This window comes from Schistocerca serialis, chromosome 1 (genome assembly GCF_023864345.2).
Source record: "Schistocerca serialis cubense isolate TAMUIC-IGC-003099 chromosome 1, iqSchSeri2.2, whole genome shotgun sequence".
NCBI lineage: Eukaryota > Metazoa > Arthropoda > Insecta > Orthoptera > Acrididae > Schistocerca > Schistocerca serialis.
This window is the reverse complement of record NC_064638.1, coordinates 138,576,356-138,600,523: the sequence shown is the minus strand read 5'-3', so window position 1 is coordinate 138,600,523 and position 24,168 is coordinate 138,576,356. Positions and strand designations below refer to the sequence as shown.

At 39.2% G+C, this 24,168-nt stretch overlaps 1 protein-coding gene across 2 annotated transcripts in view; it reads right to left on the bottom strand.

The window, feature by feature from the left end:
• Positions 1-3,447: 3,447 nt before the first annotated feature.
• Positions 3,448-24,168, bottom strand: part of LOC126464286 (tRNA (uracil-5-)-methyltransferase homolog A-like) — an 87,312-nt gene continuing 66,591 nt past the window's right edge. For both annotated transcript variants that reach the window (XM_050096223.1, XM_050096224.1), the window contains exons 7-11: positions 11,842-12,095; positions 9,085-9,193; positions 6,816-6,938; positions 5,800-5,992; positions 3,448-3,810 (exon numbers count right to left, since the gene is read on the bottom strand). In XM_050096223.1, coding sequence (XP_049952180.1) covers positions 3,506-3,810; positions 5,800-5,992; positions 6,816-6,938; positions 9,085-9,193; positions 11,842-12,095 — 984 coding nt within the window. In that variant the 3' untranslated portion in view covers positions 3,448-3,505. The remainder of the gene's footprint in view (positions 3,811-5,799; positions 5,993-6,815; positions 6,939-9,084; positions 9,194-11,841; positions 12,096-24,168) is intronic.

The following is a 24,168-nucleotide window of genomic DNA, read 5'->3' as shown; positions in this document are numbered from 1 at the left end:
CTGGACTCACAGTGAAGAAGAACTCCAGAATTTCCTCTCCAACCTCAACTCCTTTGGTTCCATCAGATTCACCTGGTCCTACTCCAAATCCCATGCCACTTTCCTTGACGTTGACCTCCACCTGTCCAATGGCCAACTTCACACGTCCGTCCACATCAAACCCACCAACAAGCAACAGTACCTCCATTATGACAGCTGCCACCCATTCCACATCAAACGGTCCCTTCCCTACAGCCTAGGTCTTCGTGGCAAACGAATCTGCTCCAGTCCGGAATCCCTAAATCATTACACCAACAACCTGACAACAGCTTTCGCATCCCGCAACTACCCTCCCGACCTGGTACAGAAGCAAATAACCAGAGCCATTTCCTCATCCCCTCAAACCCAGAATCCCCCACAGAAGAACCACAAAAGTGCCCCACTTGTGACAGGATACTTTCCCGGACTGGACCAGACTCTGAATGTGGCTCTCCAGCAGGGATACGACTTCCTCAAATCCTGCCCTGAAATGAGATCCATCCTTCATGAAATCCTCCCCACTCCGCCAAGAGTGTCTTTCCGCCGCCCACCTAACCTTCGTAACCTGTTAGTTCATCCCTATGAAATCCCCAAACCACCTTCCCTACCCTCTGGCTCCTATCCTTGTAACCGCCCCCGATGCAAAACCTGTCCCATGCACCCTCACACCACCACCTACTCCAGTCCTGTAACCCGGAAGGTGTACACGATCAAAGGCAGAGCCACGTGTGAAAGCACCCACGTGATTTACCAACTGACCTGCCTACACTGTGATGCATTCTATGTGGGAATGACCAGCAACAAACTGTCCATTCGCATGAATGGACACAGGCAGACAGTGTTTGTTGGTAATGAGGATCACCCTGTGGCTAAACATGCCTTGGTGCACAGCCAGCACATCTTGGCACAGTGTTACACCGTCCGGGTTATCTGGCTACTTCCCACCAACACCAACCTATCCGAACTCCGGAGATGGGAACTTGCCCTTCAGTATATCCTCTCTTCTCGTCATCCGCCAGGCCTCAATCTCCGCTAATTTCAAGTTGCCGCCACTCATACCTCACCTGTCTTTCAACAACTTCTTTGCCTCTACACTTCTACCTCGACTGACATCTCTGCCCAAACTCTTTGTCTTTTAAATATGTCTGCTTGTGTCTGTATGTGTGGATGGATATGTGCATGAGTGCGAGTGTATACCTGTCCTTTTTTCCCCCTAAGGTAAGTCTTTCCGCTCCCGGGATTGGAATGACTCCTTACCCTCTCCCTTAAAACCCACTTCCTTTTGTCTTCCCCTCTCCTTCCCTCTTTCCTGATGAGGCAACAGTTTGTTGCGAAAGCTTGAATTTTGTGTGTATGTTTGTGTTTCTTTGTGTGTCTATCGACCTGCCAGCGCTTTCGTTCGGTAAGTCACCTCATCTTTGTTTTTATATATAATTTTTCCCACGTGGAATGTTTCCCTCTATTTTTATATATATATATATATATATATATATATATATATATATATATATATATATATATATATATATATATATATATATAATGATTTCACTTTGGTAAACTACTTTCTATTGTTTAAACTGACTAGTGTAGCTGAGACTGTATGTATGATTTTGGAAAACTATACTTTTCTTAGTTTACCATGATTAATGGAAATTCTTTATTGCTGCTATTTGATCATCATTGGACTCTCAACTCTTTCATGAAAGACACTTCATACATCAGTGACTGATAATTTATTTCTAAATATATGTCATATTCTTGTTGGGAACAAATCAAAGCATAACAACAGTAATTCAAAGTGCCCTTAATCAGAACTAACCAAAATGCAATCAGTATAGAAATATCCTCATAGTGACTTCGCAGTCATTCGTATTAAGACTTGTTAACACACTCTTATGCCTGATTAATGAAATTTAAAACATTTGCTTTTGGGGCCAATCCACAGTCAGAGCTGCTATCTTTTATGTTTCCAAGTCATATTATTTTACAGCACTCAAAGAGTTGTAAAATGCAGTCTCATTTAGGTCTATTGCTTGGGACATTATTCCACTTTTTGTGTATGTAGCCACTCTCATTTCTTTATATGAAATCTAAAGTAAAGTAATGTGATTTATCTATGTTCAGTTCCCACTGAATATAAAAATATGGATGTGAAAGGCAGATATTAAAAATGTATCACTGTGGTGGAAAACTAAGTATGAAGAATTAGGAAACAGCACACCTTATAAAGGTCTATAAGGTCACTGAAATCAGTGCATACTTAAGAAATAAAGAGGGTACAACACAGAGTGAGCTTTGGAGCAGAGTGGTTGCTGATTTTTTTTTTTTTTTTTTGCAGCAAATTCTACATGTTTTTATAATGGGGTGTAAGTTCAATTTATTTGATGCAGGTTTGTATGTCCACACTCAGAATACCTGAAGCACACATTCAGACGCTGGGCTCCAAAATGTTCTGTTTTTGACATTTTAATCAATAAAAGATCATAATAGCACCTGCAGACTTCGTAGTTCTATTAAGTCACCAGTTCAGCTGCAACCTTTCAAGCATAAAACTTTACATTTGAATACTATGTCTGGATAAATTGAATCTAATTCTGTTTGTAAAAATTAATTTCACAGTTGCAAATCATCAAACAGTATAACAGTTTTGCTAAGGATCTGCATATTAATTCTTCTGATTTTAGAAGTATTTCATAGTTGAAAATTTATAAGTGAATATTATACTGTCACTAAAAAAATTAGGAAAAATTTTCGAAACACAAAGTTCTCATAGGACTTCGTAAGTTGTTATGGTGATTTAGTCACTGGTTATCATCGATGATTTAATTGCCATGAAGAATAACAAGAGTCCTACAAGAATGTTGTTTTTAATCTGTTCCTATGACACAATAAGTCAAATTTCATGCTTGAACATGGCACAAATGCTAATGTTGCAATAGTGCATGAAACACTTGCAGCTAAAAGCAAATATGCCGTCATTTAAAAAATTATAGAAGCTGTAGATCCATATTACAAAAGTTAATTATAGTAGAACCAGGGGTGCACTTGAAGTTTTCACATACTGAGACAGCAGTTTTTGATGTAGCTAATCACACAAATGGCAAAGGTTCCAAAATATCAGCTGCGTTATGAGGTGAAGTGCAAATAAAAGATACTTATTGTGTACTAAAATGTAAGTGAAAGTTGTGCTAGGGATTCTTCACATCTTAGGAGATGCAATTTTGGTACCACTCTGTGATTTAACTAAGTGTAACAATGACACAGTTGACTCTTCCATGTTATATTCTGACACACAGCTTTTGTGTACAGGAGCTGACATTTTATTTTTTCCAACTGACAGAGGCACATCCACTCTGCAGGAAGCATCTCAGATTTCTTAGTATTTCTCACTGAAAGTTCAGCTACTTGTTTTAAGTATTGATCATGTAACAAGAGAATTTGAAATAATTTATTTCTAAAGCCAGCTGTTATAAATAGTTCACAATCAACTGTCTTTTAGGTTCATATCCACTGTAACATGAGGTTTAGCTTCAGCATCTTCATGTGCAACAGGTGTAGTATTAACGTCACAGTATCGCTCAAAATAAATGATAAGTTCACAGTGTGGTGTATGTGGGAACATGTCAACAGCAACAGCTCTTACTGGTACTATAGGATCACCCCAGTATGTTTTGGAAGCAGGCCGACTTAATGACAAAAAGTTTTCTCTGGCTGCTTGTGGATCACACGACAGGAATACCATTCGTGTTAATGCCTCTGTCCTGCGAATAAGCTTGATTGCTTTCTGGTCTGAAAACACAAATGAAAGATATTTACTATCATCTACTAACTGGCAATATAAGAATACACACATTCTTACACGAAAACTTCTTACTTAACCCTAAAGCAAAATTTACAAGAAAGAATTAAATGGAATAGATGAAAGCCACCTATGTATTAGTTATTAAAGCAAGGATGATAGTGACAATGGAAAGGGGGGGGGGGGGGGAGCAGTACACACCACATTTTGTGACATGAATGATTTGAGATTCCATACGTCTTGGAAGCTCAAATTTTGCTTCCACAAGTGTGCGTGGCCTATCAATACTGTCTAGTAATTATGTTGTGGTGAGTGAATCATATATACACTTACAATATTTATTCTGGTTCTATATTAGTCTTTGGAATGTGTATTGTGGTGGCAGATCGATCTGTAGCATAACCTAAGGTCTAAGATTGGAAAGTAATAGATTGGTTGTGAGATTATGAAACCAAAATAATTCCACCTCCGAAAATAAGTAGGCACTATTATTTAAATGTAATAATGAACACAACGTAACAGTAGCAGTGGGTCCTGCTAATGTGTGTGTTGACACTGGACAAATCACTTTGCAACCTTACCAGGTAGGTACTTCGATAAACAACGTACTTTCACACTGTATCATCAGAGTCCCCTTTCCAGAAGTAAATGTTATACTTTTTTTAGGAAAAGGATAGACTGCTGCTCACAATAAAGATGAGGTTGAGTTGCAGATGGGTACAATGAAGAGACTGTTAAACATTATAGCTTTTGACCAAAGCCTTCCTCAGAAAAGAAAAGAAAACAAGCACATTCACACAAGCAAGCACACCGAATGTACTTATGATCACTGATCACTGGAAGTTGTGACTGTCATGTGAATAGCAATCTGGAGTGGAGCAGGGAAGGGGGGAGGGAAAAGAAGAGTGCTGTCTGGTAGAGCATGCAGGAACTAGAGGACTAGAGACTGCCAGGTGTAGTTGGGAGGGGGGTGTAGGTACACTGGCAGAGCGAGGCACACAAAGAGGGTGAGGGAATGTGAAAATCGAGGAGATTATTCAATGATTCGGTAGAAACTGTTGGGTGGAGAGTGTGGGAACAATACGTTACTGTCGGTTGAAGCCAGGATAATTTTGGGAGCAGAGAATGTGTTGTAAGATTAACTCCCATCTGGCAGTTCAGGAAAGGTGGTGACGGAGGGGAGGACCCAGATGACCCAGGTTGTGAAGCAGCCACTGAAATCAAGCCTGTTGTGTTCATCTGCATATTGTGCCATGGAGTGGTCTGCTTTGCTATTGGCAACTACCAAACTCCCCCCTTCCCTGCTCCACTCCATATTATTATTCACGTGACAGTCACATTCCATTTGGCATTTTGCTGAAGAAGGCTTTGGCTGAAAGCTATAATGTGTAACAGTCTTTTCATTGTGCCTGTCTGCAACTCAATGAGTCATCTTTAAATTGAGTAGAAATCTATCCTTTTCATATTACTGTTGATATTCCAACCTGGAGTTTCCATTGTTTGTTATACTTCTTTCATTCATAAAGTTATGCTGTGAATATTTATGGCCCTGGTGCTTAATGTTGTCACTGAGCTGATAAAGATTACTTTAAAAGTAAATTTCTTTACCACTTGTTTCAACATTTATGGATATTGGCACAAAGGACAATATATATTCTCCCACATAACACCTTTCTGCATTTAACAGTTACACATTTTTAATATGGGGGCAGGGGGGGGGGGGGGGGGGGGGGAGATAATTGTGCTGGCTTCTGAATATTTATGTTTATTATTTGTAATTATTTATATTTATAATTATATTTACATTACAATTTGTTTATGCTTCACTCTTTACTCATATTTTAAATACTCAGTACAACATTAATATGTGAAAATCTCTTTTCTAAGATTATGTCTTCTTTTCACAGAAAGATCCAATATTTGCTGACTCAATTAAATATTTAATAAAAGTGACTGATATTATAAATACAAATACTTACGTAAGCCAGCACGAGGAGGATCAACAACAGCCAAAAGGTCTTTACAGGTAGCACGACGAATAACTGAAGACAAAATCTCCTCTGCTGCACCTGAGAAGAATTCACAGTTCTCCACAGAATTGATGGATGCATTGGTACGGGCATCTTCCACAGCACGTGTAATCAGCTCTACACCTAGTACTTGCCCACATTTCTAAAAACAGAGCAACAAGTTACAGTTTGTCGCGATTTACAATATACTCAAAATAATTTTGTGTACATGTGTGTGTGCGGGGGGAGGGGGGGGGATTATAGATGGCATACAAATAAATATTAGTATATGTGCCAGAGGGGGGTGAGGAGAGGGTGCAACCACATGGCTCAAAGCCATATTCAAACGGATCTGAAAATTATACTGTGACAAAGCAATATGTAAATTACACTAAATTTTGTCATTGCTTCACAACAAGATAACCCACTTCAAAATGGTCTCAAATTAAAGGCTGGTTGTGGACTTAGATACAGGAAATATCAGCAACTGCAGTGACATTTCATTAATTGAGTATACAGTACTGGAGCAACAGCACAATCTCAACATGGAGAAACTAACACAATGTGATTATGATGATTTCAGATAACGTGCCTCGTGTGCCTCATCACTGATGCTGATCAAATGTGTTCTTCACTTTCTGTGTAAAGTGTTCCACCTGCTGCACAGTAAGAATAAGGCCACATAAAACTATTACTTTACGGAGCCCCTCTTTACAACGTGGTAGCTGTTCTTAAATCAATTGCTCATCAGTGTAATTGTTCATTTTACCAAGAGAATGATACTGAATAGATTAGATGAGACTGATGCCAAGAGTTTTGTCTTCACTTAAATTAATGAAAATAACAAATTTCTGAGGTTTGTAATAGGGTATATAAGACGTATATGTTGCTACAGGCTTGGAATCAATTTCATTATCATGTAAATAAAAAAGCAGATCTAATATAAAAGATTTTCTGATGCAACTGCTTCACGGGTAATTACGTACCTTAGCCAGACAAAGTCCTATAGCTCCTGAACCACAACATACATCCAAAAGAGATGTATCTCTAGAAGGTTGGGCCACCTCTTCTACCGCACCATACAGTACTTCGGCAGCAGCACTGTTCACCTAAAAGGTTACACCCCATTATGAATTTATTTCTACATATATCTTCTGTTAATACAGATTTTTTTTTTTAAAAAAAAAGCACCAAATATGCTGAGAATGATACCTAATACAGATACCAAAATTCAAGTTTTTGGCTCTGCTGACATATTTCTTAAAACCTGAAGACAGAGTGAAGAAAGCAATCACCTAACGATTCCAAATGAGTACAGAGAAAAAAAAATTAAATTAAATGCATGCAGTACCTGTCAGTTTGTGCCATTTACCAAGCTAATGGTGATTTTAATGCAGACTGCTAACTGTATACACACTAAACTTAATTTGGGCACTGATTACTTCATCGTTGAGGACCCCTAATCCACAAACGCACAAGCAGTAATTAAAATTAAGCAAGAACATACTTATATTATAAAACTAATCACACAATTTGTTTCCTTAATTTCATTTTCAATTTGATTTCCGTTTATTTCTTTACAGCCCTTTACAATCTATACTAAATATAATTTACTACTTCTTTCTCAAAAGGGACAAACACATTAAACAGCTGTGTAATGTCTGACTATAAAGTTCCTTTCATATTTGGACTCCCTCCAGCATTTTGAGGTTAGAAATTGTGCTCAGTTGTACTATACTATGTTCTATGTAATTCATATTTATACACAGTCCACTCACATATGTGGGTGTCACCTATATCCAAGGTCAAAGTGCAATTGCGGAGATGTGTACGGGTGAATAGATGTGCAACTGTTGAGCAACTGACCACCTAGATGAACAAAGGGCTATCAACAGTGTCTCCTCAATGACCATTCAGCAAACATTGGTGTGTGTGGACCTCCGCAGTAGGCGCTTGGTTCATGTACTAATGCTGGCTGCTGTTCAGTGGTGACAAAGGCTGGAATTTGCTTGCCAATACCACAACCGGACATCCACTGAGCAACGAAAGGTGGGCTTCTCACGTGAATTCCATTTTATGCCCCACTGGCATGAAATGTCTGAAAGCGAACACACTGTAAGAACCGTCGGAAGGATCCAGGCTGGAAGAGAGAGCGTTATGATCTGGGGAACATTTTCCTGGTATTCCCTGGGTGACCTCTTCATTCTGGAAGGCACAATGGATCAACACCATTACGCATCTATGCTTGGGGACCATGTCCACCCCTACGTGCAGTTTGCTTTTTCTCAACATGATGGCATCTACCAGCTCGCAAGATGAGCTTACCATACTCCTTTGGCCACCAAATTCCCACTGAGAATCTGTGGATCAAATCGATCAGTTTGTTTGCGCCATGGATCCTCTACCAAGAAACCTAGGGCAGCTCATCACAGCACTTGAGTCAGCACAGCTACACGTCGCTGTCGGTACCTTCCAGAATCTAACTGACTCTCTCTTGCAGCGGTCCCCACTGAAAAAAGTGGCAGGTTGTCACATTGATGTGACTAGACAGTGTACATTCTTTAACTCGTTCCACGTCCTAGTGTCTAACACGCACATAAGGAATCTGTGTACAAATAAAATTAATAATAAATAAATCTTAGACTAGCTTCTGAGAGTTTCAACCCCATATCATCTGTTACCTGTATACTGTGGTCTTGGACTATCTCATTAGAAATACATAGTTTTGACTGAACCTTCAGAGTAAAAGGTTATGCTTACATTCACGACGGCCCTCCTGAATAATACAAGACCTCATTTTTCCCTAGTAGCTTTTGAAAAAAACTGTTGTTTACTTTGACAATAAACCAGAGATAAGCTGCTGAAAGAAGACCATAATTATTTTATAACATAATGTAATTGTATTTAAGCTTAATATGAAAGATGGAACATGTTTCAGAGCTAGTGAAATAATAAAAGTTACTAGAGCATTTAGAGTCTTATGTCCCATTGACAATGAGGCCATTTGAGATGAGAGAAAGTTCGAACAGGGTGAGGAACCATCCTGGAATTATATCTAAGTGATTACAGAAAACTTTGTAATCCTAAATCTTGATGATAGGACAGAAATCTGAACCCTGCTCCTCCAGAATGTGAATCCAGTACCCCAACCACGATATCTGCACAATGCAGACAGCTATAAGCATACAATGTGGAACAATAGAAATAATAATAATACACAATAATATGTTATAATTTTGATTATTATTGTATGACCTGAAAGAAGGCTTCTGGTGAAATGCGTAGAGTGACTCCACAGATACTTTCCTCAATATGAGAGGCACCCATCAGGAGCTCTGGTGGAGTGGGATCAGTCCCTGCTTGCCTGTATATAGAAAAATGTAACATAATGTAGACACAAATGCCAGGAAGATTCATTCTTCATTACTATTAAACACAGAAACAAGCAAGCTCCTCATTACCATAAAAATGCAGAAAACGAGCATAGAAAGGAAAGCACTAATACTTGAAAAAATGAGTCCCACTTAGCACCCCTAATCAACTAAGACATAAAAACACAAGGTACACAGTATAGTAGTAAAGGTCCTAAAATCTGATTGATTAAACCAGCCATTTAAGAACTACACTTTAATAAACTGTCTCAAATATTTACTCATTTTTATTGATGCCACAAGCATCTATAAATTGAAGTATGGAAGAATGGTAAAGGACACTCATTTTAGCCACTCAATTTCTTCCTTTTTTATTCATCTTCATAAACATAATCAGCCAGTTAATCTCAAAGAACAATATTCAAATATCTTTGTTCAAGTACAACATCACTAATATTTACTAGTGGCAAAACCATTCACATGCCATGGCCTCACAGTCAGTCCAATTCAGAGGTATATTTATTCTGCCATATAGATTCCAAGGTTTCAGAACAAAACTACGTTTCTGAGCCAAGATTTCCTTTATCTAGAAATTGTGTGTCTCTCGCCATCTGTCAGCACTAATGGTGGTAATTTGGTCTGCAGTTCATTCAATATTCATGTTTTGAGGAGGACACAATGAGATGCTTATTGTGCCTTGAGACTGCACTGTTAAATTAGCTGAAGCACTAGACAAAATATAAATAAGGATCATTCAATATATGTTGCTAATAAAAGTAAGTTAATAGGGAACCCTAAAACAAAACATAACAGAAAGAAATTAAATACCAGCCTGACAATAAAAAAAGCACCCAGGAAACACAGTAGGACATCAGTGTAGCTTTGTACACAAACGCAGCATAGGTTCATATGTTAATGATTAGAGACACAACACTCTGTGACCAATAGAATGGCCATCAGAATGCATTATGGTTGTTTGTGTTTAGTTTTATTACCAAGCTTGGTAAGGATTATAAAGGGGGACGAAAGACACTGATGTCACATACTTGTATAAGTCAGCATTATTTAGCACTTGACAAGAGTTTGAATGGGGCCTCATTGTGGCTCTCCATCTTGTTGGTTGAATGAATCGTGAAATATCCAGACTTTCAGGGCATTCAAATGTTGGACTATTTGGGAAGTTGAGAGCAGGCACATGGACAAGGTTCAGGTTGACCACATGGGAGGATCGGCATATTGTGCACTAAGCACTTCCCAATCCCCTCATATCTGCACCTGCCATCCTAGAATGAGTAACAGGCTCCCTGCAACATTCTTTGTCATCTCGTACCATTGGTCATAGAGTAGCAGCAGCCAGATGGAGAATTACTGTCCCGTGCATGGACAGTTATTAACACTAGGACACAAATGGCTGCATTTCGAGTGGTGTTGGGCCTGGGAAGCATGAACTGCTAATGAATGGCTTTGGATTGTGTTCAGTGTTGAAAAGCAGTTCTGCACTTTCCAGATGACCATCACTGGTGAGTATACCAATAACCTAGAGAAAGGTCCCACGATTCCAATGTTTTGGAGAAGCACAGCCGTGTTACTCTCGGCATTAAGGTATGGAGAGTCAGTGGGTACTTTTAGGTCACTGCTGGTTGTGATTCAGGAAACTGATGGCATAACAGTACATCACAGACATCCTGCATCCTCGTGTGTTACCTCTTGTCTCTATGAACTGTCTGTGCGATGTTAAGGTACTCCTATCATCAGCAATCTGTATTCGACAGAATATGTGTGGGACCAGCTTGGATGTTAACTCCATCCTAGTACCAGTATCCATGATATCAAGGACCAATTACAACAGTTGTAGGCCAGCTTTCCTCAGCAGAGAATAAAATGGCTTTATGACACCTTCTCAAATTAATCAGTGCATGCATCCAAACTGGAGTGGATGCAATGCCATGCTGATAAGTAGGATAGTGCCGCCAAGTTCTTTGAACATTTTATTCAATTTTGTAATTACTGAAATAATATCACATAGCCTTTCAATCTATGAAGTATCATTTCGTCTCCTCCTCCCCTTCCAGATGTTTCGTCATCATCATTATTATTATTATGTCAAGTAGTGTAAACAGAAGTCACTAAAGTAATATTGCTCTGATGGCAGCCTAAAAACGTCTTCATGTATGGCAACAACAAAAACAGTACTAATTTACTTCATAGGCAATGTGTAAATAAATGCTTCTAAAAGTATGTTTTCCACATGAAGCCAAATGTTCATTATTTGATGGAGATTCAAATGCAATCATAGCTGCAGCATGTGCTTATTAGTCTGGGCCCACAGATTGATCATTCAATTCGTTTTTCATGAGGAGCAATGTTTTGTGAAAAGTAAAACAAAAACTGCATGAAGAGAAATTCATGTTGAGCAGTGATAATCAAACAAAAGAACAGAACAAGCCTCTGGAATATTAGTGAGCAAAACAGAAGATGGAGAGAGAAAATATGTTTCAGAACAATCAGCAGAAAATTTTCAGTTGTTAAGGAAGAAGACCAATCTCTATGGCAAGCTGCCTAAATTGGTGGTCCTGATGACAGTGCAGCCTTGTACACTTAAATCAAGTAACAACAATTTTAATTCTTCAAATAAACTTACCTTTTGGAAATCAGTTGAAAGTAAAGTGATGTTACATTGCAATCTTTCCCTCCTCCATGCATGAAAAACTCTTTCAGCTCAGTTTTCACATCGTTCAGCTCATCTGCACTAAGTTGTTGTGGATGCAATCCAACAACAAGCATTAGCTGATCATTTGACATAGACAATCTACATGTCAGCTGCCTCCAATACCCTGATTGGTGTTCTGGTTCAAATACAGGAAGTTTTGATGACCGTACAAATTGCTCAAAAACCTAATGATAACAAAAATACGGATCAGTGTCTCAAAACCAACAAACACATCATTATGAAGTACAATGACCATGTTTCCAACAACAGCAAAGATTAAGTTCACATGGCTTTATGGCTTTCTTGGCTTTTTTCTTTCTTTTTTTTAAAAAAAAAAAAAAAATCATTTCCTCTTCTGATATTCTCTTAGGATGCTAAATAGCTTTACACTTGTAAAAATTCTGCAAATTTAAGGTCTTTGCCTGCAGATCACACCATATAAAACTGACAAAGCTCACACCACAAAAATTTATGCGGTATATTTTGTTCACAATATGCACCTAATGGAGGATTAAGGGAACCAACCAGCAGGCATTCAATCCAGGTGTTCATAACAAGCAGCTATATATAACACTCCTATTGTCAGGAAAGTTCCAGGACAGTTTTCTTTTCTTCTTCTTGTAGTCCCCTTAGCTATCTATACACAGTTGGCAACATTTCAGGAGGTCTTGGGAGCAAGCAGGGAAATTTTCAGCTGTGATGCTTGTAAGCTCATTTGAGCAGCCCATTGGATGCCTGCGATATCTTGATGAAGCTTTCCTTTCAATTGCCTTTTCACTCATGGAAACAAGAAAAAATTGCAAGGCAAGTGGTCAGGGGAATACAGCAGATGTGGGATGGCAATAATAGAATGTTTGGTCAGATACTTGGTAACAGATTAAGCAGTATGGGATCTTGCATTGTCATGAAGTGCGAACAAGTTCTGAAAATGCCACAAATCAGGGAGGTGACATCGGATTGCTTGTCACAAACATTTCAAGAGTTCAATATAAGGAGCTTGGTTCACTTTTGATCTAAAGGAACATACTAATGGTGAACTAATCCTTTATTATCAAAGAATGTGATTAACATTGTCTTTGTTCTCGAATGTTGCCATTTCAATTTTTTCCAGGCTAGTGATCCACAACTCTGACATTCTGCACTTTGATGCCTCATGTGAGGATCATCCCCGTAGCATCAATTTTCATCCCCAACAAATAATCTTTGATAGAAGTGTGGGATCATACCCGGCTCTATAAAGTAGTTCAGCGGAAATTCTATGTTTTTCTTTTCATGTTCATCTGTCAGTACGTGAGTTTAGCATTACGTTTCTGTTTCCCTAAATCTTTGTGTAAAATCTGCACAGCCCTGCCACATAGTGAGTTTGCGCAGAAACATGACCAAGGTCATTTCAAGGAAGCATATGTACCAGGTAACAGAAATAAAAAAACTTGCCCTGCAAATTTTTTGACAAAGGGTATTCATCCCATCTTAAGACATCACTCTGAGGGACAACAAACATAGACAGGCTGCTCATCAACATATACTGTTTGGTGTTCTATAACATGCAATGTAAGAGATTCATCTGGTGTTTGGCAAATAAAATAAAATAAAACAGAATGTGAGAGTGAGCGAGAGAGACAAAATGAAATTAAAAACAGAGCATGTTTTACTACAGAAGAAAAGAGAAGGGAGAAAATTTAGGTGCAAGTTTTACTGTAAACAAGAAAATACTTAAAAAAACACTGATATTTAATTAATCTTGAAAATAATAACAAAACTTACATTAAAAGCAAACAAACATATTCACAGAAAATCCCTGATGTCTATGCAGTAATATTCTCCCATTTCTCTGTGAAAGCTTGACATCTGTGGCAACTGATTCGTAATAATGTCTTTGAATGCAGTCTACTGCTATTATTACACATTATTACAGTCATACTCTTTGGAGGAGATAGAAGAGCTGTCTACAGGAAGTTAAATAAACTCATGAATGACAGAAAATTCCACTATATCATGATGATGGAAGGGTGTGAGGAAAAGTAGGATAAAACAAAAGAATGATCCTTCAGTGGGGAACCTCTGAATATGATGCCAGGAATGACAGAGGTCACACGTTCTATTAGAATTTGCTGAAAACAACAACATGTTTAACATCAACACATTTCTCCAGATGAAAACAAACAGAAGATACATATGGCAGTGACCAAATGACAATAAAAATGAAACTGTAACAATATTATGAAAACGATAGTTGCAACTCATCAAATAGTGGAGATGCTAGATGAGTCACAGATAGGCACAACTGTCGGAAAGTGAGATTTTGGTCAACAAGGCCAAGGACAACACGTACGCACACACGCGCGCGTGCGCGCGCACACACACACACACACACACACACACACACACACACACACACACACACACACACACACACACACACTCTCTCTCTCTCTCTCTCTCTCTCTCTCTCTGTGTCTGTGGTTGCCAACGCCAGACTGAGGGCAGCAGCAGCACCTGATGGGAGAAGCTGCTGGGTGGTGGGGGTTAGGAGGAGGTTGGGGTGGAGAGGGGGAAGGATATTGAGGGAGGGGGAATGAATGGTAAAGTGCTGCTTATGGGAGTATACAGGGATGAGGTGGAGAGAGGACAGGGCAGCTAAATTGGGAGGTTAAATGGATGGTGGGTAGGCGGAGGGGCGGGGGGGGGGGGGGGGGGGGGGGGGGGGAGGGGAGGGGGGGTAGCAGTGAAGGAGAGAAGTAAAAAGACTGTGGGTGCATTGGTGGAACAGAGGGCTGCGTAGTGCTGGAATGAGAACAGGGAAGGGGCCAGATAGGTAAAAACAATTAATGAAGGTTGAGGCCAGGAGGGTTACGGAAACATAGAATATGTTGCAGGGAGACTTGCCACCTGTGCAATTCAGGAAATCTGGTGTTGGTGGGATGGCCTGTGCCATCTGTATCCTTCCCAACACCAGCTTTTCTGAACTGCACAGGTGGGAACTCTCCCTGCAACATATCCTACGTTCTCATAACCCTCCTGGCCTCAACCTTCTTTAGTCACAGTCCTTACCCAACTGGCCCCTTCTCTGTTCCCATTCCACCACTACACAGCCCTCTATTCCACCAACACACTCAGTCTTCTAACTTCTGTCCTCTCCTTTACTGCTACCCCCCCCCCCCCCCCCCCCACTCTCTCTGTCTACCTCTGTCTAACCTCCCAATTGCATCTATCTGCCCTATCCTCTCCCCCCCCCCCCCTCCCTGTATACTCCCACAAACAGCACTTTATTGTCCCCCACCACTTCCCTGGTATCCTTCCCCCTCTCCACACCAGCCTCCTCCTTACTCACACCATCCAGTTGCTTCTTCCATCATGCACTGCTGCTCTCAGTCTGGCCTCAGCAACCAGAGACTGGTCATGCGTGCATGAGTTGCATTTGTGTGTGTGAGTTGGATTTGTGTGCTGCCAATTTCCAAAGAAGGCCTTGTTGGCCAAAAGCTCAGTTTCTGACAGTCTTTTTGTTGAGCCTATCTGTGATTCAGCATTTTCACCATATGGTGAGAAGCAGCTATCCTTTTCATAATACTGTTACATTCCATCCAGGATTTTACATTGTTTAGAAATGAAACTGATTACATTTTATCAAAGAGTACAGGTGTGACGGCCACAAGTCACTTTAGAATTACAAGTGATCAAAGAATTGTACTTCTGCTTCTACTTCTACATCTACATCTATACTCTACAAGTCATCTTATTGTGCGTGGTGGAGGGTACTTAGTGTACCACTGTCACTTTCCCCTTCTTCTGTTCCACTCACAAATGGTTTGCGGAAAGAAAGATTGTTACTAAGCCTCCATGTGAACTCGAATCTCTCAATTTTACATTCATGGTCTTTCCTCGAGATATACGCAGGAGGAATCAATATACTGGTTGAGTCTTTTAGGGACACATACTCTTGGTATTTTAATAGTAAACCACCCCATAATACAGAACGCCTCCCTTGTAGTATCTGCCACTGAAGTTGGCCAAACACTTCCATGTCACTTTCGTACATACTAAATGAGCCTGTAATCAAACACCAAGCTCTTCTTTGGATTTTTTCCATTTCTTTTATCAATCCTATCTTGATATGGATGCCAGACTAATGAGCCATATTCAGACAGTAGTCAAATGAGGGTTTTATGAGATATCTCCCTTGTGGATGTACTTCACTTCCTGACCGTTCTTCCAATGACTCTCTGTATGGCATCTGCCCTACCTGCATTTGGTCAGCCCACTTAAAATAACTAAGTATACAAACTCCTACATGTTTTATGACAGCTTTCAGTGATCGTTCTGCATGTAATCAACCAATAATGAGACTTTCTGCTTATGTGCAATACATTACATTTGATTCTATCGAGGGTAGTTGGTAATCCTTGCACCAAGTTTCAATACCTTGCTGATATCCCTGCATTTCAGTACAAGTTCTTAGTGTTGTGACTTCTTTGATGTAAATGCATCATTTGCAAAAAGCCTTATGGAACTTTAAAAGCTATCCATTAAGTCACTTACATATATTGTGAAAAACAATGGTCTTACAACACTCCATTGAGGTACATGCAAAGTTATTTTTATGTCTGAACATTTCTCCCCTTTGAGAATGACATAATTGTTCTGTTTTCTAGAAACTCTTCAATCCACTCACACTAGCTGGTCTGGTTCCCTACACTCTTATTTAAACAATGGAAAGTCCAGGATGGAACAACAAGTAGAAAAATATAAATTTTCTATTTCAGAAGAAGGCCAGTTGGCTGAAAGCTTAAATGTTAAGCAGTATTTTCACTGTGCCTGTCTGCAACTCAACATCTCTATATGGTGAGTAGCAACACACACTCTTATTTTGTCACTAGGCAGCAGCATGGAACAGCATCGAATGCCTTCTGGAAGTCAAAGACCACGGCATCACCCTGGACTCCTGTATCTGGATGGCTACATCCTGCAGTGGGTGTCAAATTGATAATGATGAAACTATGTATGGATACTTTGGCACCATTAACCTTACTTGTACTTTGAGCATAATTTCAAATATAGCATTAAGAGGACCTAAACAGTGTAACTCAAAGAATAAGATTTGTAATCGCATATAACACTTACCATCTTTTAAGATATCTTTTAAAAACATTTTTATGTATGAACCACAGCTTTAGCTCTCTCACTATTTTTAACTGTATTTTTTTGTTGCAACTGAAATAAACCATGCTAATTCTTTATGTACATCATAGGTACACATTACTCAAAATACAAACAATGCAGAAGGTTTATTTTTTCCTGTAAGTTCTTTACAGTATTATCTATAAAGCAGACTACAGAAAAGATGGTGCTGTCATAAACTGTGGTAAAAAAAGTTTTGAGTATGATTATCAAAAATTTTGGAAATGAATTCAGGGTTTTTCTTCAAAAAAGGATTTTATTTTCAAAGTTAAATCACAAGTGTAGTCTACTATTTAGTTAAGCACGTTTTAAGACAGTATACAGAATTTCAGGTCTCTATCTTTAATAGTATTCAGCCAAAGTGTACCGGAACAAGAAATAATTTAATTTTCGGGAAATTCAAGTTAAAGACAAAACTTCTACATCTACATCTACATGATTACTCTGCAATTCACATTTAAGCTACCATTCCACTCCCGAACAGCGCACGGGATAAACGAACACCTAAATATTTCTGTTCGAGCTCTGATTTCTCTTATTTTATTTTGATGATCATTCCTACCTATGTAGGTTGGGCTCAACAAAATATTTCTGCATTTGGAAGAGAAAGTTGGTGACTGAAATTTCGTAAATAGATCTCGCTGCGACGAAAAATATCTTTGCTTTAATGACTTCCATCCCAACTCGCGTATCATATCTGCCGAACTCTCTCCCCTATTACGTGATAATACAAAACGAGCTGTCCTTTTTTGCACCCTTACGATGTCCTCCGTCAATCCCACCTGGTAAGGATCCCACACCGCGCAGCAATATTCTAACAGAAGACGAATGAGTACAGTGTAAGCTGTCTCTTTAGTGGACTTGTTGCATCTTCTAAGTGTCCTGCCAATGAAACGCAACCTTTGGCTCACCTTCCCCACAATATTATCTATGTGGTCTTTCCAACTGAAGTTGTTCGTAATTTTAACACCCAGGTACTTAGTTGAATTGACAGCCTTGAGAATTGTACTATTTATCGAGTAATCGAATTCCAATGGATTTCTTTTGGAACTCATGTGGATCACCTCACACTTTTCGTTATTTAGCATCAACTGCCACCTGCCACACCATACAGCAATCTTTTCTAAATCGCTTTGCAACTGATGCTGGTCTTCGGATGACCTTACTAGATGGTAAATTACAGCATCATCTGCGAACAACCTAAGAGAACTGCTCAGATTGTCACCCAGGTCATTTATATAGATCAGGAACAGCAGAGGTCCCAGGACGCTTCCCTGGGGAACACCTGATATCACTTCAGTTTTACTCGATGATTTGCCATCTATTACTACAAACTGCGACCTTCCTGACAGGAAATCACGAATCCAGTTGCACAACTGAGATGATACCCCATAGGCCCGCAGCTTGATTAGAAGTCACTTGCGAGGAACGGTGTCAAAAGCTTTCCGGAAATCTAGAAATACGGAATCAACTTGAGATCCCCTGTCGATAACGGCCATTACTTCGTGCCAATAAAGAGCTAGCTGCATTGCACAAGAACGATGTTTTCTGAAACCATGCTGATTACGTATCAACAGATCGTTCCCTTCGAGGTGATTCATGATGTCTGAATACAGTATATGCTCCAAAACCCTACTGCAAACCGACGTCAATGATACAGGTCTGTAGTTCGATGGATTACTCCCACTACCCTTCTTAAACACTGGTGCAACCTGCACAATTTTCCAATCTGTAGGTACAGATCTATTGGTGAGCAAGCGGTTGTATATGATTGCTAAGTAGGGAGCTATTGTATCAGCGTAATCTGAAAGGAACCTAATCGGTATACAATCTGGACCTGAAGACTTGCCCGTATCAAGCGATTTGAGTTGCTTCGCGACCCCTAAGGTATCTACTTCTAAGAAACTCATGCTAGCAGCCGTTTGTGTTTCAAATTCTGGAATATTCCATTCGTCTTCCCTGGTGAAGGAATTTCGGAAAACTGCGTTCAATAACTCCGCTTTAGCGGCACAGTCATCGGTAACAGTACCATCGGCACTGCGCAGCGAAGGTATTGACTGCGTCTTGCCGCTTGTGTACTTTACATACGACCAGAATTTCTTCGGATTTTCTACCATATTTCGAGACAATGTTTTGTTTTGCTTTTCCTATTAAACTTGCATGGCACTAATGCATCCCAGGTCCATATTCATCTTGTTTCCTGTATTGTTCTTTTTCACACTTCTTCTTCTCCTTATTCTTTTTTCTTTGGTGGCTACCATCACTGATTTTTCTGCTTTGAAGAGTCTCCTTCAGTGAATGGCTATTAGAGCTCTGTGGATATTTAGTCCACCATGCACTCCCATCAGTTGACACTGTACCATCATTGAAACAGAGAGCAGCATCTACCACATCTATTTTCAAAGTATTTATTCCCATATATAATTGTTGAAACTTTCATTTGGATTTTGAGTCCTACCATGTAAACATTTTTTTTAATAATCTTGTGTCACTAAGATCCCTATATATAGGTTTTATAGCTTCCATTATAGCAAATGGCAAAGAATGTTTATGATTGTAGGTCTCATCTTGAGTAACAGCTTTCTGGTAACCACATCATGAATCACTGCCAGGTACGCAGAGTGCATGACATGGGTTGTCATCTGTGGAGGATTTATGAAAGAAGGTATCCCATACTGCCTTTTTCATTCCCTCAAGGTCATTTTTATTTTGTCTTATGGCTTGTCCATAATAATACTGCAACCTGTCAATTTCTTCTTTTGTAAGTCAGTCACGTCCACTAATGAACTCACCATAAGTTCTCTTCAAATTCCTCTTCAAGTTCTTTAGTCTTATACCTAACTTTTTTCTAGTCATGACCAAAACATTCCATTTTTCCAATTTTTGTGTCAGCATAAGGTTTGAATTCACAAACTTTTTGGTGCCCTTTTGAGTCTTCATCTCCTGGGTAAGATGTATACATCACACTACATTTCTCCACTGACCTGTGAAATGTCTTCATGACATCATCTGATCCCATCCCTCCACTATAACCATTAAAATTAATCAAACATTTATGATTTCCAGTTCCACTAGTGCAGCCATGACAGTACTTGGCAATAAATTCCACATAAATGATCTTAACACTGTCAAGGATGTAGCTGCCACTACATCATTTAGGGAACAGTGACCTCTTCATTGTCAGGATGCATCCAGGGCTGAGATGTACATGGTATTGCTGTCATTCATGACTACACTTTGCTGAACAGCATTTTTCATATCATTTGGTACTATTTCTAAAGTCTGTAGAATAATTTTATCATACCTGTCAAACCTTGCAGGGGGAGGTTCAAATGGCTCCAAGCACTATGGGACTTAACATCTGAGGTCATCAGTCCCCTAGCCTTGAACTTATTTAAACCTAACTAACCTAAGGACATCACACATACCCATGCCCGAGGCAGGATTCCGACCTGCGACAGTAGCAGCAGCGCAGTTCCAGACTGAAGCGCCTAGAACTGTTCGGCCACAGCGGCCGGCATAGTGGTAGGTAAGTCCATAAGAGCATAGAAAATTTGTGAACTTCTGTAGTCTTTGCCTATAAACCTCATAGCATAATTAAGTTTGTGATATAAACTCTCTGGTTAGTTATGCCATAAGAATAACCACATTCGCTTAAATCACAAAAATTACAAACAATTCTTGATTTTGATGCACTACCTCTTCTAGCATGTATCTCGTCAACAACCTTCACATCACTCTTGTCACATTCCTTACACTGCAAAGCTTTATTTATTAGTTCAGTTAGAGCAGAGAGCTCAACAATAACACAACCCGAATCAATAGTTGGTGTCTCAGTATTATCAGCATTAATACTGTCAAGCCCATTGTCCAAATATTTCAGTTTTAGCTTCGATGTACTTTGAGCAACTGAAGTGTTGTATTACGTTGTGTTTCAGTATTAGAAGAGTTAACCCATTTGGTGAACCAATTTCCATAAAATTTACAGTTTTTAACACTGAACTTCTTAATTCTTCCCATTGCTTTCAAGAAGAATAAGAAACTCATGTATACAATAATGAACTCACGCACACAATTACTTCACTGTAAACAAAGTATTTGTGCCAAAACAACAGCAAGCTATGACTAAACTCTCTGTATAAACAAAAGATAAGCAACTGCAAAGCAGTCACAGGTTAGCCAACTAGTTGTTGTTGTTGTTGTTGTTGTTGCTGTGGTCTTCAGCCCTGAGACTGGTTTGATGCAGCTCTCCATGCTACCCTATCCTGTGCAAGCTTCTTCATCTCCCAGTACTTACTGCAACCTACATGCTTCTGAATCTGCTTAGTGTATTCATCTCTTGGTCTCCCTCTACGATTTTTACCCTCCACGCTGCCCTCCAATGCTAAATTTGTGATCCCTTGATGCCTCAGAACATGTCCTACCAACCAATCCTTTCTTCTAGCGAAGTTGCGCCACAAATTCCTCTTCTCCCCAATTCTATTCAATACCTTCTCATTAGTTATGTGATCTGCCCATCTAATCTTCAGCATTCTTCTGTAGCACCACATTTCAAAAGCTTCTGTTCTCTTCTTGTCCAAACTAGTTATTGTCCATATTTCACTTCCATACATGGCTACACTCCATACAAATACTTTCAGAAACGACTTCCTGACACTTAAATCTATACTCGATGTTGACAAATTTCTCTTCTTCAAAAATGCTTTCCTTGCCATTGACAGTCTACATTTTATATCCTCTCTACTTTGACCATCATCACTTACTTTGCTCCCCAAATAGCAAAACTCCTTTACTACTTTAAGTGTATCATTTCCTAATCTAATTCCCTCAGCATCACTCGATTTAATTCAACTACACTCCATTATCCTCATTTTGCTTTTGTTGATGTTCATCTTATATCCTCCTTTCAAGACACTGTCCATTCTGTTCAACTGCTCTTCCAAGTCCTTTGCTGTCTCTGACAGAATTACAATGTCATCGGCGAACCTCAAAGTTTTTATTTCTTCTCCATGGATTTTAATACCTACTCCGAATCTTTCTTTTGTTTCCTTTACTGCTTGCTCAATATACATATTGAATAACATCGGGGAGAGGCTACAACCCTGTCTCACTCCCTTCCCAACCACTGCTTCCCTTTCATGCCCCTCGACTCTTATAACTGCCATCTGGTTTCTGTAAAAATTGTAAATAGCCTTTCGCTCCCTATATTTTACCACTGCCACCTTTAGAATTTGAAAGCGAGTATTCCAGTCAACATTGACAAAAGCTTTCTCTAAGTCTACAAATGCTAGAAACATAGGTTTGCCTTTCCTTAATCTTTCTTCTAAGATAAGTCGTAAGGTCAGTATTGCCTCACGCGTTCCAATATTTTTACGGAATCCAAACCGATCTTCCCCGAGGCTGGCTTCTACTAGTTTTTCCATTCGTCTGTAAAGAATTCATGTTAGTATTTTGCAGCTGTGACTTATTAAACTGATAGTTCGGTAATTTTCACATCTGTCAACACCTACTTTCTTTGGGATTGGAATTATTGTATTCTTCTTTAAGTCTGAGGGTATTTCGCCTGTCTTATACATCTTGCTCACCAGATGGTAGAGTTTTGTCAGGACTGGCTCTCCCAAGGCCGTCAGTAGTTCTAATGGAATGTTGTCTACTCCCGGGGCCTTGTTTCCACTAAGGTCTTTCAGTGCTCTGTCAAACTCTTCATGCAGTATCATATCTCCTATTTCATCTTCATCTACATTCTCTTCCATTTCCATAATATTGTCCTCAAGTACATTGCCCTTGTATATACCCTCTATATACTCCTTCCACCTTTCTGCTTTCCCTTCTTTGCTTAGAATTTGGTTTCCATCTGAGCTCTTGATATTCATACAAGTGGTTCTCTTTTCTCCAAAGGTCTCTTTAATTTTCCTGTGGGCAGTATCTATCTTACCTCTTAAGGGGCTCCGGAAAGGCTCAAAATCATGAAAAGTTCAATTTTTACTTTTTTGCGTTTTCTGAATCTGCAGACTATTACCTTTTAATAGATATATAATTTATTCAATTCCGAAGACTACAACTATTTTTAAATTTTTTTTGAAATGTGTTCTACATGGGCGTGACCCACTGTGGCACTGTTAAACTGCTGTCAAATGGTGTTATTATTAACGTCCGTGTTTATCAGGTACATTTTAGTGATGTGAGATAAAGTATGTGTTGTGGATAACCTGTGATGGTTCAATATATATCGATGGTGTGATTGTCGATTGTTTCATGTTTATTTACTCTGTCGTTATCTCGAAAATATTCGTAATTAATTCTGTTTCTTGAATCTCTGTTTTGTTGAAGTATAATAATGAGTAAAAGTAAAGTTATTAGAAATCCTCTGAAGGCTTTTAAGAAAAGGAGAAGTGTTGGAAAGCCAAAGGTATGTGTTATTACTGTAAACAATAAAGACGATAACCAAGTGAGTGAACCTAACCTCTCAAGTACACCTGCCCATAGCAGTCAAAGTGGGAAAGAAAATACTTCACAGAAGAAGCTTGGTTCAATGAGTGAAAACTATGAATGTTTTATGGGCGAATCGGATGTGAATGAAATATTTGATATGTCGGTTCTCAAAGGAATTTTTTCAAACTGTGTAAGATGTATTCATTGTAGTGAAGTTGGTCTGGAACTCTCCATAATAAAGCACGTAGGACTTGCTAGTGAAATACAACTGAAATGTGATAAGTGTTCATACATTACCACCTTTTGGAACAGTGTTGCAGTAACTGCAACTGAAGGAAATGGTAGCAAAATCTACGAACACAACAACGAGCGATGCTTGCTTTAGACAAGGAACGCCTTCGGGCTGCAGACAGGGCTGTAAAGAGTCTAGAAATACAAGCAAGAGTAAACAGGAGGAGGAACAAGAGGAAGCTGGAGGAGGAGTTTGCAGAGGATGAAGATAATCCATCCTATGGACCTGGAATGCACTAAAAAGTTAATCCAATCTTTGTCACTCGATTCCCAAAACTTTTATTTTCTCATACTAATTACATGTTTTCTAAGGATCTTCCAAACATATTTGTTTCAAACTTTCAGTAAATGTTACACAGT